The 13,029-nt window shown below is 40.2% G+C and overlaps 1 protein-coding gene across 10 annotated transcripts in view; it reads right to left on the bottom strand.

Annotated features, from left to right (window-relative positions):
- TTBK2 (tau tubulin kinase 2) overlaps nt 1–13,029 on the bottom strand; it is a 220,226-nt gene that overhangs the window by 21,153 nt on the left and 186,044 nt on the right. For 9 of the 10 annotated variants that reach the window (XM_037900386.2, XM_043547834.1, XM_043547833.1 and 6 more), the window contains one exon: nt 9,409–9,657. The exons of the other annotated variant lie outside the window; for it this stretch is intronic. In XM_037900386.2, coding sequence (XP_037756314.1) covers nt 9,409–9,657 — 249 coding nt within the window. The remainder of the gene's footprint in view (nt 1–9,408; nt 9,658–13,029) is intronic. 10 annotated transcript variants of the gene reach the window in all.

Below are 13,029 nucleotides of genomic sequence, written 5' to 3'. Positions count from 1 at the left end.
GTACCCCAACCCCAATTTTGTGAGCATTCATGGCCCACCATACAATTTCCATACCCAGATGTGGCCCTCGGGCCAAAACGTTTGCCCACCCCTGTGGTATAGTCTCCACAATGTAGATGCAGCCTAGGTCTTTTGATTATTATCTAGCCACAGTAGCGTATCAACTGCAAGCCTAGGTGAGAACTACAACTGCCTAAATGATCACTAACTCCCACCAACAAATATTTCTCTGTTTTAAAAAACGAGGAAATTAAATGGCAAAAAACTTTGTTAACATGGAGTTAAGGTTGCCCAATGATAGCTCATGCCCTTCCACAACATCTAAGTTCAGCAACTTAAACTTCTGAAAACCAGGAAATTCAGAATTAAGATAAATGCCCACACAACCTTAACGCTGCCCTCTCTGAGCAATACACAATAGCCATAACACACACATTTGCACTTTGCCTTTTTACTGTAATAGACAGGTGCTACTTGTGCTTGCCTTAAGCTCAAACACTAAGCCTGGAGCTCCAACACCATACTTGTAAAATTTACCACTTCAAACCCTTTTACAACCTCTTCACACTTGCACACAGGGTTCCACCTGGCTATACTTTCCCCTACCCATCATTTAATCCACTGACTGCTCTCATGTCCCACCTTACTTCTGACAATACCCTTAGCAAGAAGACCCCGGTGCTCTGCTAGTGACACAAAGTACACAATTCTGTACTGAAATGATGCAGACTGGGAACCTCAAGGTACACATGCACATCTTTCTTTTGACAACACACATGGTGGGACTCAGACCCAGATCTTCCCATACCATAATCCAGAGGTTCTCAAACTTCATTGCACCACAACCCCCTTCTGACAACAATAATTACTACAAGACCCCAGGAGGGGTGACCTAGGCCTGAGCCCGCCGAAGCCCCGCCACCCCGGGTGGTGCGGGTTCCAAAGCCAAAGCCCCATTGCCCCAGGCTGGGGGGCTGAAGCCAAAGTCCAAGAGCTTCAGCCCCATGCAGGGGGCCTGTAAACCTTAGCCCCACCACCCAGGGCTGAAGCCCTCGGGCTTTGGCTTTGGCCCTCGGCCCCAGCAAGTCTAAGCCAGCCCTGGCAACCCCATTAAAATGGGGTCGAGACCCACAGTTTGAGAACCGCTGCCATAATCACAGCTCTGTGAAGCTCCTCAAACTATCCCCAGATCTCCTTGTATCACAAACACACTTCTATCAATCTGTCCCACCTATTGCCTCCACTGTTCTCAACATCTACACTTAAAACACTGAAAGAAACTGGAGTGCATGCAGACAATTTCCCTGGCTCTTGCCAACTCCGGGGGGCAGAGTTAAGGAAGGGCATGTGGTGTCACCAGGTAAACTTAACTCTGTGTTTTTCACCACTGAAACTATATAGCACTGTCAACACTGCTGGCACAGTAGCTATGCTGGAATTGGCTGCTCCATCCCAGCTGCACGTCACTCCTCTGTTGAGATTTCAAATGCTGTGTCCCGTAAATTAATGACAGGTTTCAGAGTAGCAGCCGTGTTAGTCTGTATTCGCAAAAAGAAAAAGAGTACTTGTGGCATCTTAGAGACTAACCAATTTATTTGAGCATAAGCTTTCGTGAGCTACAGCTCACTTCGTCGGATGCATCCGAGGAAGTGAGCTGTAGCTCACGAAAGCTTATGCTCAAATAAATTTGTTAGTCTCGAAGGTGCCACAAGTACTCCTTTTCTTTTTCCGTAAATTAATGTTACTCAGAGCAGAAGTAACTTTAAACTGTAGGTTTATCTAGCCTCAGTCACATCTGTTTGGAGAGAGGAACATGCTATTCTAAGCAACTGATTTCTCCCTTCTGCCAGGTTACACCCTATTTCTGTATACCTCTATCTTACATAGAGGGATCACAGAATGAGAGGAGGGAAGGATATAAAGTCAGAGTAAAGAGTGTTTGTGATAGCTCTGTATTTCCATATTTTCTAATACATTGGGTGATAGAAGCTGCGGGGGGACGGGTATTTTTATAGATTTACCTGAAGGTAAAATTTTCTGAGTTTACAGTTGTTGTGGTTTGAAAACAGCAATGTTCTTTTAAGGTGCTTTCCCCCTTTAATTATTGATACAAATGTACAATCTTAACTTGAGGTTAAGGAAGCTTTTGTTGTGTGACCTAATATAAATGCACTTTAAATTAAATGAAATGAGTAACTGCTTTTAGAGAATGTTTGTCACATCATTATAACAAGCGGTTAATGTGACTACATGAGATACTCACAAAATTAGAATCTTTTTCTGGAAAATGTATTAAAAATTATGGAATGGGTACAGCATTTATTTACTGTTAATGGAGAACTGTTGCATTTATAATAATAGTATTACAGGATCTCCTGCTGTCATAGAATGATGGTAAAAGTAGCCCAGGTATTATAATATTTTTCTTGAGTGCAGTGGACATGTCTCTAAATATGCAAGACCAGGGTTATACTTGACCCTAATTTCAAAAGGCCTGAAGAGATGGTATCCTAAGCTTCTTTCACCTTCAAAATTTCAACTCTCCATTTTCACCTCTATAGTCACCAAACTCCTTTCTCCTCATGGTTGCTTTCATCCTTCTGTAACAATGACTGAGGTGGAGACTATAATATAGCCAGAAGGATGGCCAAGTCATTGCTTTTCCTTCTAGAAAGTTAGAATCTACTGGCTTCATAAAACAAGATTTTGGATTCTGTTGCAAGGCCAACTGACAGGCAACTGCAGATCACACTTTTAGTAGCATATTTTATTCAGTGTTTCTAAATCTAGATTTTACAGAATAGCTAACAACTTCCAGTAAGATGTTAATTAGGTCCCAAAGGAAGGTTTTTCATAACTCTTACCTACATACTGTGCCTTTCTAATTAAGAAGCAACCCAAGTAAAATAAGACACTGAAAATTATAAAATAATATATTTTAACTCAATCACACACAGAGGCTTTATAGCTGAAATAGAAGACACTGTCAATTTGAAATTAAAAGGTTTGCTTTACTTTAAATGAGAAATCATTGGTGCTAGTTTGCTTAAAACACATATTACTTATATAGCTGAATTTTTATCTTAAACAAGTTGAGTACTAATTGCAGTGAATGTGGAGTGTATCTATATATAGTTTTTTCCTTAGTTCCAAGATGGTTTCATTATATACAAAATATACCTCTGAAGTTAAGCAATTTATTAGTTCCTTCTCCAGCAGAGAAATGTATAATTATCAGAAACATTAAAAGCATAAGATAACACTATTTAGAAAAGTTCTGATTTTCCTTTCCAAGGGTATACTATAGCTCATTTAAAAGAGCTGCACTTTTCCAAACTGGATATCTGTTTTGGAAGATTAAAAAAATTAACTGTTCTGTTTTTTAAACCCAGAGAGGGATCCCATTACAATAACTCCTCGCTTAATGTTGTAGTTATATTCCTGAAAAATGTGACTTCAAGTGAAACGATGTTAAGCGAATCCAATTTCCCCATAAGAATTAATGTAAATGGGGGGGTTAGGTTCCAGGGAAACTTTTTTCACCAGACAAAAGACTATATTATATATATATGTACAGTATAAGTTTTAAACAATTTAATATTGTACACAGCAATGATGATTGTGAAGCTTGGTTGAGGTGGTGGAGTCAGAGGGTGGAAGAGGGTGGGATATTTCCCAGGGAATGCCTTAGTGCTAAATGATGAACTAGCACTCAGCTGAGCCCTCAAGGGTTAACACATTGTTGTTAATGTAGCCTCACACTCTACAAGGCAGCACAGATAGAGGGAGGGGAGACAGCATGGCAGACAGAGACACACATCCTGTGTGTGAGAGAGGGGGAGAGATGTGCATTGCCCCTTTAAGTACGCTGACCTCACTCTAAGTACATTGCCTTTTTAAGTAGATCAATAAGTTGAAACAGCAACTGTTACTAGCAAGCTCCCTCCATCATGAGCCCTGTCATGTGCCCCCCTGCTCTATGGAGATGGGGTAAGCAGGGTGCAGGAGCAGGGGAGAGGGGGACACCCTGACATTAGCCCCCCTCTTCCCTCCCTGCCACCCCCCCCCCCCCGGCACAGGCTCCCGGGAGCACCTCCAAGACAGAGGGCAGGAGCAGCACATGGCAGTGGGGGGAGGGAAATTGATAGCCGGCAACTGATAGCCTGCTGGGCAGCTGCCACACAGGGAACTCAGGGGAGCGGGGAGCTGATGGGGGGCTTCCAAGCCCCCACCAGCTAGCTCCAACCGCGGCTCTTTCTGCAAGCAGTGAACAAAGCAGGCGACTGCCAAACAACGTTATAAGGGAGCATTGCACAATTTTAAATGAGCATGTTCTCTAATTGATCAGCAACTTAACAACGAAACAACATTAACTGAGAGGACTTTAAGTGAGGAGTTACTGTAACTCTAGTTTTTCTCTGTCATGAGAGTGCACACATATCCAGGCACTCAATTACACGAAAACTGCTTTTATACATTAACAGTGCTGGTTTCATCAGCAAACTTGGGGCTGGATTTTGAATGCCTTCCAAAAGGTCTAAGATTTTTCAGATCTGGAGATGTGGTCAGGTAAAATATAAAGTTAGAAGCCATTTCCAAACTTCAGATCCCGGTTCAGATATTAAACACCCCAACATTTTGGTGCTCATAAGTTATAGTTTGAGTTCATTTTTAATTTTTAAGTTATTGCTCCTCTACACATCTATTTTTGTTTTAACTGTGTGTGCTATAAAAATGTAAAATATGGACCTTCAGCTGCAAAACATTAAGGGCCAAAACTTAACCCCCCTCCAAAAAAAGGTATGTAAGGCCCCAAATCCTGCAATCAGATAGCAGGCCCATTCATCTGTATTGAGCACTATTAAATTAAATGGGGCTCTGCAAAGTGATACACTCTCATGGATTCAGTTGTAGGACTGGCATTAAGTTTACACTTGTTGCTCACAACTACTTTGTGCCTCAAAAAGGGAGAATTTGTGAACAGAAACAGCATTTGCAGGCATAAATTAAGCAGATCTCAGGATATTTGCAAATGCAGTTTGCATACAAATTCTGTGTGTTGTAACATTAAAACTATTGTACACACAAAACTACAGGTGAAAATTAAGAATCTAGATCAAGTCTCCTTTGAAAGTGATCCTCTGATGAAGTGACACAATCTTTAGGAGCTTGTTGAGATTGATGGGTTTCTCATACTCTTTTTTCCTTTCTTAAGATGTAACTTTTTCTCTTATCTATGTTCTCTGTGTTTATGTATTTTTTAAATAAGCTGAACTACTGTTAGCAGGAGTGGGAGCTCTAATAAAGACCAGGCTTCAGCTGCTTCTTGCATTTTTACCACCATGTTTAGTCAATGTCCCTTTCAGAAGATGAATCAGAAGGCAGGAGTCTTGTCTACACTAGGGCTTCCACCAATTCCAAAATGGGAAGGTATTTTTGTTGTTGTTTTTTTAACTTCTCCTCACCATCCACAAGCCTCTAGAGATGTGATTAGAGCACAGTTCCTCCTACCCCAATGGTAAATTACTATATGGTCCAGTCGGCAATACAAAATGTGTATATATGCACAGCGCTTAAACACTTTAGAGGCCCAACTATAATGTAGCATGGCTTTGCCTCTGTGGATACAAGGCCAGGGGCAGAGCATAGCTTTTTGACATAGTTATAACATGGTTAGGTCCCAACCACACTGGCAAGATCAAGTCATATTACAACACAGGTGGTCACTAATATGTATAAAGCTCCATGTTTAAAGGGACACTATCAACTTTCTTAAATTGTAAGCTCTTCAGGGACAGGCCCATGTCTTCAAAAATATTTATACTGTATTTTCCACAGAGGGGCTCTGATTCTGTTTTGGTCTTCTGGGTCCTACTGTAATACAAATATCAGGACTACTGTAGTGTATAGGAAAGGGTAGTATCCCTCTAAGTAGTTTTTGAGCCCTCTAGTGGCACTCACCATGTTCAGTGTTTTAGAAGTTGTCAAAAACTGGTGAGAGCTTGTACTGGCTTGAATGGGAACAGTAGGTGCTCAGCACTCCTTTGAGATCGATCTAAGTTACGCAACTTCAGCTACATGAATAACGTACCTGAAGTCGACGTACTAAGATCAACTTACCGTGGTGTCTTCACCGCGGTGAGTCAACTCCCCCGTCAACTCTGCCTGCGCCTCTCGCGGTGCTGGAGCACAGGAGTCAACGAGAGAGCGCTCGGGGATTGATTTACCACGTCTAGACTAGACGCAATAAATCGATCCCTGCTGGATCAATCGCTGCCTGCCGATCCGGCGGGTAGTGAAGACATACCCTTAGTGTTTTCAGCTATCTGTAATTCTTAACTGCTTGAAGAATAAACTGACTGTGGTTAAGAAACTCCTTTGCTAAGCCAATGTTCCTTGCTTTCCTGTGATGTTTTCCTTGATGAGGTTAAAACAGAAGCATAGGGTGTCCACAACCTCTTGGGGAGCATATGTAAGAGACTGGATTTGGGGTCTAGGGCAATTGGATGACAGCATCCCACATCCCAAGGAAGGATGTCAGACAAGTGGTCTGAGTCTTGGAGTTTGCCTTGTAGTCTCTAAGCTAGAAATAGTGACTAGACCCTATCCAGACCCAAGGAGCTTGGAAACGCATGTAAAAAGCTGCATATATCCACTGGATATTTTCCACTTTAACATTACAAACATAAATGTAACTCAAATGTTGACTACATCCTTTAATATTTGAAAATTCCAAATGTTGCCCACTATGTGAACACAACAGTCCTTTTTCAGACTAAAGAAAATAACATTTCCCCGTGCCTTCCATGATTCAACAGTTATGGAAACAGCTGCAGCATTTGCTGCTGGCAAGGGTCTGAATAGAAATCTGTCCCTATTCTAAGTATCCCTCACTTGGCCAGGCAGTACAGGGAAAGTGTGCTAATCAAAAGCCTGATCCCACTGCCTGGATTCAAGAAGAGGTCAAGGAATCTCTTGTTCCCTCTGACAGTTCTAATGCTTCCAGGCTCTTCCTTATGCTGCAAATTGAACAAAACAGAAAGGCAGAAAGCATCTAATTTCCTTCCATATCCTGCATGACCACATATGTACGGCAGAGAGAGGGCACCTCTATCCAAAACGTGGATGAATGTGAAAGCCTAGTCCTTCCACTACACTAGCAACCAATATGTAGAGCGGTGGGTTAGCAACAACCTCTTTCATCTAATACAACAATCAAATTGTAGAGGGTGGGTTACAGCCCTACAACGCTCACCCACTCAATCAGTAACAAGGGACAAAAATCCTTTTGCCTGATTTCAAGGAACAGCTGTACCATTATTTATTCTGCAGCACACCGGATCTAAACTTTACAGCATGGTTCCATGATTTCTGCAATTCATCAGTTATAAATCCTACAGCATAATGTAAATTACACAGCAGGAAATGTATGGAAATACATTTAACACCAAATAGTTATATAAAATTCTTTTTATATTTGTTTTTAATATTTAATTGAAGGAAAACCTCTCATGTTTAATGAGTTTCTATGTCTTTCATGCTGCTGCAGAACTTCAAGCTTGCCACAGAATCTAACTCCACTGCATCATAGAAATCAGAAGACATTACATAAGAATTTAGGTCCAGTAAGCCATAAAGTAAATGGTACCCTGCTCACTGGAAAAAAAATAGGGCACCGTGTATATGTAGTACCCACTGCAGCTGAATAAAGCTAAACTCTCAACTAAGTCAGGAATTTCAAACATTCCTGTTGGAAAAGGAATATATAGAACCACCTACTGGATACTCTGGTAGCCAGTGAAGATCCCTGAGAGTCAGCCTGTCCAATTTGCAAACTGTACTTGCAATACTTTATATCTGTGATGGAAAAAACTGAAGCTAAACTGTACACACACATTTAAGAAAATTAGGCCAATCTGCATCCTAGGATACAAAGTAACTCTAAGGAACATTATAGCATTAAAGCATAATTTTTAATGAATTTATTTCTCTAACATTTTCATATCCTAGTAAATACAGTTCAACTAACATGAGGAACTGGATATTCTGGCATCCCATGAGTTTCACAATACCAGGTATCTGGTACCTGGCACTTTCTAACTGACAGCACATTTACCCATTTCCAAGCACCTGGGGTCCAGATGGGAAGAGGGGCTAGCATTCTATATGAAGATGAAAAAAAGCTTGGTGCTGGAGAGAAAACACTGATTATTGGATTAGCTGACAAAATTCTGACATAATTATACCTACAGCACTGTTTGTCTTGTTATCACCAGCCATCGATCCTATTAAACTAATGAGAGAAGCTAGCCATTAAAACAAATCAATATATTTGTGCATGCTTTATAGAAAAAAATAAACATTAGATATATGATATTTATAATAATACATATGCATATGCAGAAAACAGAAGACAATGTGGAATTATTTTTAGTCTAGATTAAACATTTATGGTGTAATGGTGAATGATGAGATGTTTGGATCTATGTGTAATCAGTGTTATGTCACACTGCTTTAATAGTCATTGCAAGCTGAAGCTGCTCAGCAAATCTCAAATACCATCTTTGTAACCACAACATAAATTATGAGACACAAAGTATAATCTGACGGCTAATCTTTTTCTTACTGGAAAGAAGCTCCAAAAATTGGACATAGCACAGCACAAGGACATAAATTTCCCTATTAACTTTGCCATTAGCAGTTCTTATTGATTGTTCCCAACATTATTTTATCCATTGGAAGCAATGGAACGTTTTTAGATTATTAAGTGTTACAGATACCCAAAGAAAGCACACTGGTGGTTCCTGATCCTATTTTTCTCCACTGAAAGCCTTCCAGGAGGGCCAAATTATATATTCCTCCCCCACAATTCATCAGATGTTCCTAAATGACCCCATCTTCACAAATGGAGAGTTCCTGATTTTATTTTTTAAACCAAGAATCCACTTCTTGATTTATGCGCCCATCTTTTCCCACTGAAAATTCCTTGGAGGAACCTGAATCTATCCTCACCAGTAACAGCAGATCTACAGGAGCCCCTGATCATGACTTCCCAAACAACAGATCCCTAAGTGATCTTGCCTATATCCTCTCAAGAAGAAATAACCACTAGGTGTTTCTAACTGTCCTGTCCTCTGAAAGACTAGCAAGTATTTCTGACTCTATTCTTACCTCTTTAGGTGGTAATAACTTATCTTTCTCAGGAAATGTTTCTGACTCTGTTCTTTGATGAAGTACACTGAGTGCTCCTTTAATAGATCTTCTCAATATGCTTTCACAAGAGGTATTTTATAGCAGCACGATTAGCACCTCCATATTACTGTGCTTTGCAAAGCAGCTATGAACCTTACAACTTAGCAAATGACTGATACAGTGCAGTTGCTTTTATGAAGACGAAGACTTATTCACCTGTTGGAGTTGTGCTTTTGAGATGCGAATGACAGGGGGAAACTTGTTGCCACTGGGAATGACAGGAAGCTGCCTACGGCCAGTTGAGCGGGAAGAGGAGGAATGGCTCTCTGCTGATTGACTCCTGGGTAACCCAGCCTCTTTCTTAGGGTCCAAGTGGGAGGACAGATGGGCAAAAGGGCTCAGTGTGCGGAGGATGGGACTTGAAATTCTCGGAGTGGAGAAATGCAGCATGTGAGATGAGTTGAGCTGTGAGAACAACATGGTGGGGAAAAAAGTAAGTTTTTCACATATTTTTTTTTAACAATTTATTTTTGACCTACTGCCTGTATAGCTTTCTTACAGTGAAAGAATCACATCTCTCTCTCTCAGGCTAAAAGCTGATAATTTAAGAGAGATATAAATTCAGAAGCCTCCACATTTATCATCCATTAAAAAAATTAATATCACAATAAGAAGTGAGCATCCTTTTTCTCTTTGGCTATCTAGTCCCCTAACTTTACTCATCTATTCAGCAAGCATACATATACGATAGGTATAACACTAAGCAAAGAAACTGTTGCAAAGATAATGAGTGCATGAAATTGTTGATCACCGCACTTGTCTTTTCTACTGTTTAACACAGCAACATTGTTTTTTGACTGGACTATTTTTGCAGATCCATATACAGCATGCTTTACAACTGTGGTGGAACCAAAGCACAATGGGACTGCTGAAGTACCTAATTCATAAGGATAAGCACTGAGGCTAAAAGCAGCGACTTCTGGGAAATTTCCAAATTATGGGATGAAATTGGAGGAACAAACTGAAATGGTGAAGCTATAACAATTGTGGATTCCTGTATTGTCTGGATCAGGACTGAGCTAAAGATTTCATCCCAAATGTTGCAACCAACAGGAAAAAAACAAAACTTGGAAAGAGCTTGGATGGCTGTAGTGTGTAGAATAGGCAACATACAGGAACTGCAAGAACAAAGCCTTTCAGCTTTTGGAACATCTTTTCATTTAGGGTAGACAAAGTTCCAATAAAACCTATAGCCCTTGAATGCACAACTCTGAAGCCAACTAAAATCTTTGCAAGTCCTAATAAGCATTGAAGCAATACTGTTGAATATCTATTGCTAAAAATCATCAGATGAGATAATTATTTATCTCCTTTTTTGCAATTACTTTTAGACAAAATCAGAAAAGGGGAGAGATATGGAAAAATTTCCTTTAAAGTTTCTTGGATTTGATTTCTTCTGTTACTGCTATTCTTTTAATTTTCATTGGTATTTGGGAATCCCATTTGTCTTCCTATTATGATTGGATATTGAGAATACTGTGGATGTATTGCACAGTTTCCAAGGAGAAGGTGTTAACAGCAGCATCACTTCTAGAATCACAGCATATCAGGGTTGGAAGGGACCTCAGGAGGTCATCTAGTCCAATCTCCTGCTCAAAGCAGGACCAATCCCCAATTAAATCACAGTTGTCATTCACTTAAAAAAAAACTATGCCCAATGTGTCATAAAAGCAGCATGTGAAGAAGGAAGATACATTAAAATTAAAAGAGGAGGAACTCTAAAATAAGGGAAAGAACATTTCAAAGCCCTACTTCCTGTACCCCTTGCATTTCAAAGGCTACTACTTATGATCATTTTAGTGACATTTCTAAATAATAACAAACCAACAGAAGCATGCAGACAAACCAGTTTTATAATTGTTCATATATATATTGAAAGTGGATTGCTAAACAAGTGTGACAAGAACAAACATCTGATTGATTAATTTAATCTAAAAGATGAAAGTGATATTAGCTGATACAGATTAGCCTCTTTCAATACGAATGAAAAAGTTGTACTGTTGAGAGATCTATTTGACAAATACTACATTTGAAGACAGCTTTGTTCAGATACCATATAAAGTCTCACTGCATTTGGATACAGGTAGCAGAAATAAGAAAGAACAAGAAAATTAGTTCCCTCATCTGTAATTTTTATTTCTTATATTGGAAGGCACCAAGAGCTCTAGACATTACTCATGGGCTAGACCTGTTCATTCCACTCCAATAGAGTCATCTTAGACTGTTTTCTTTCCTCCTTTGAGTTCAGGTTTCATGTATTGGGCTGCTATAGCTCTGCATTCTGACCCAGGGAGATTAATTCTAATGCTAAAACTATATAAACTAGGCAGAAAACATTAACATCACTGTAGATGGCACAATTAGTAGAATTAACGGAACTACATCTACAAACTCAATTTTATCAATAACCTTTTAATGTAAAAGGAGGGTTTGCCCAGACCAGTGCTTCCCTTCCATTATGAGAAATAAAAATGACAGGTTAAGTAAATTAATTTTCTCTTTCTCATACATGAGCTACACTCCAGGCCAATGGATCTTATGGTAAGTAGCAAGCAGTAAAAGACAATTCCTAAAGAGGGAAGACACATTAAATACAAGTCAATGTAAATCCCTACAGGTAAAACAAAAATAAATAATGTATTTTATTCATTTAGTTTTTGTAATATTAACTTTATTATTTGCTTGTTTAGTTTAGGTTGAGGTAAGCCAAAAGAGCAAGGGCTGCATAAGTTGAGGAGAGAATGTGAGTCTAATAGAACTTGGGGAAATAACCACAAATCTTAAGTGGCCACACTGTTAAATCCTTTCATCCCAAGAATCTGAGGGTATGTCTATACTGCAATTAAAAACCTGTGGCTGGCCCATGCCAACTGACTCAGCTCAGATGAAGGGGCTGTTTAACAGCAGTGTAGACATTTGGGACCGGACTGAAGCCCTGGCTCTAAGACCCTACCAGCTGCAGCCCAAACCTGAACGTCTACACCACAATTAAACAGCCCCGCAGCCCGACCCCGGCAACCCTGAGTCACCTGGCAGGGTGTCTGATTACGGTGTAGACATACCCTGAGGCACCCTTAACAGAATAAACTTTGATGCTCCCAGGATGGGACTTATTGGATGCTTTGCACACTTAATCTTAATTTGATTTTTGAGAGCTAACGTAATGGGGACCTTGAAGAATTTTTCAATACTCCTATGAAGATAAAATAAGGCATCTAACTTTCTCCACTCTTTGATCAAGTGCTGAGAGATTTTAAAACCCATTTCACATCCAAAAAATGTTTTTCTAATAACAGTTGGGAAAGAAATAGACTGATCCAACTTTCTTACTGTTATCCAAGGTAGTTGTATCTCTAAAGGAGACAGACAAATACGGTGAGGCGTCCACTTAACGAGTAAAAAGATAGTAAGGGGGCTGGCAGTGGTTGGAGCAGTGGTCAGGCCTTGTGGTTAGAGCAACAGTTGGTAGCCAGGAATAGGAGCTCAGGATCAGAGCTGGAGTAACAGGCCAAATGCCACAGCCAAAGTTCAGAGCCGAAATCAGAAATCAGAGCTGAAGGTCAGAGCCGGGTTATCTGGAGTAAGGCAAGGTTGGGGTCAAGGTAGGAGCAGGGCTGAATCTGAGGCAGGAACAGGGCTGGGACAAGGATGAAACAAAGCAGGAACATGACTTGGAACAAGCAGAGTAGGGGTTATCACAGCCGTGAGTGAATGCTTTCAGCAGTTGCTGAACTACTGCTCCTTTGGGGTTAAAGAGATGGTCTGATGACTTCTAAC

Source organism: Chelonia mydas, chromosome 6 (genome assembly GCF_015237465.2).
Source record: "Chelonia mydas isolate rCheMyd1 chromosome 6, rCheMyd1.pri.v2, whole genome shotgun sequence".
Lineage (NCBI taxonomy): Eukaryota > Metazoa > Chordata > Testudines > Cheloniidae > Chelonia > Chelonia mydas.
This window is presented reverse-complemented; position numbering and strand designations above follow the sequence as displayed.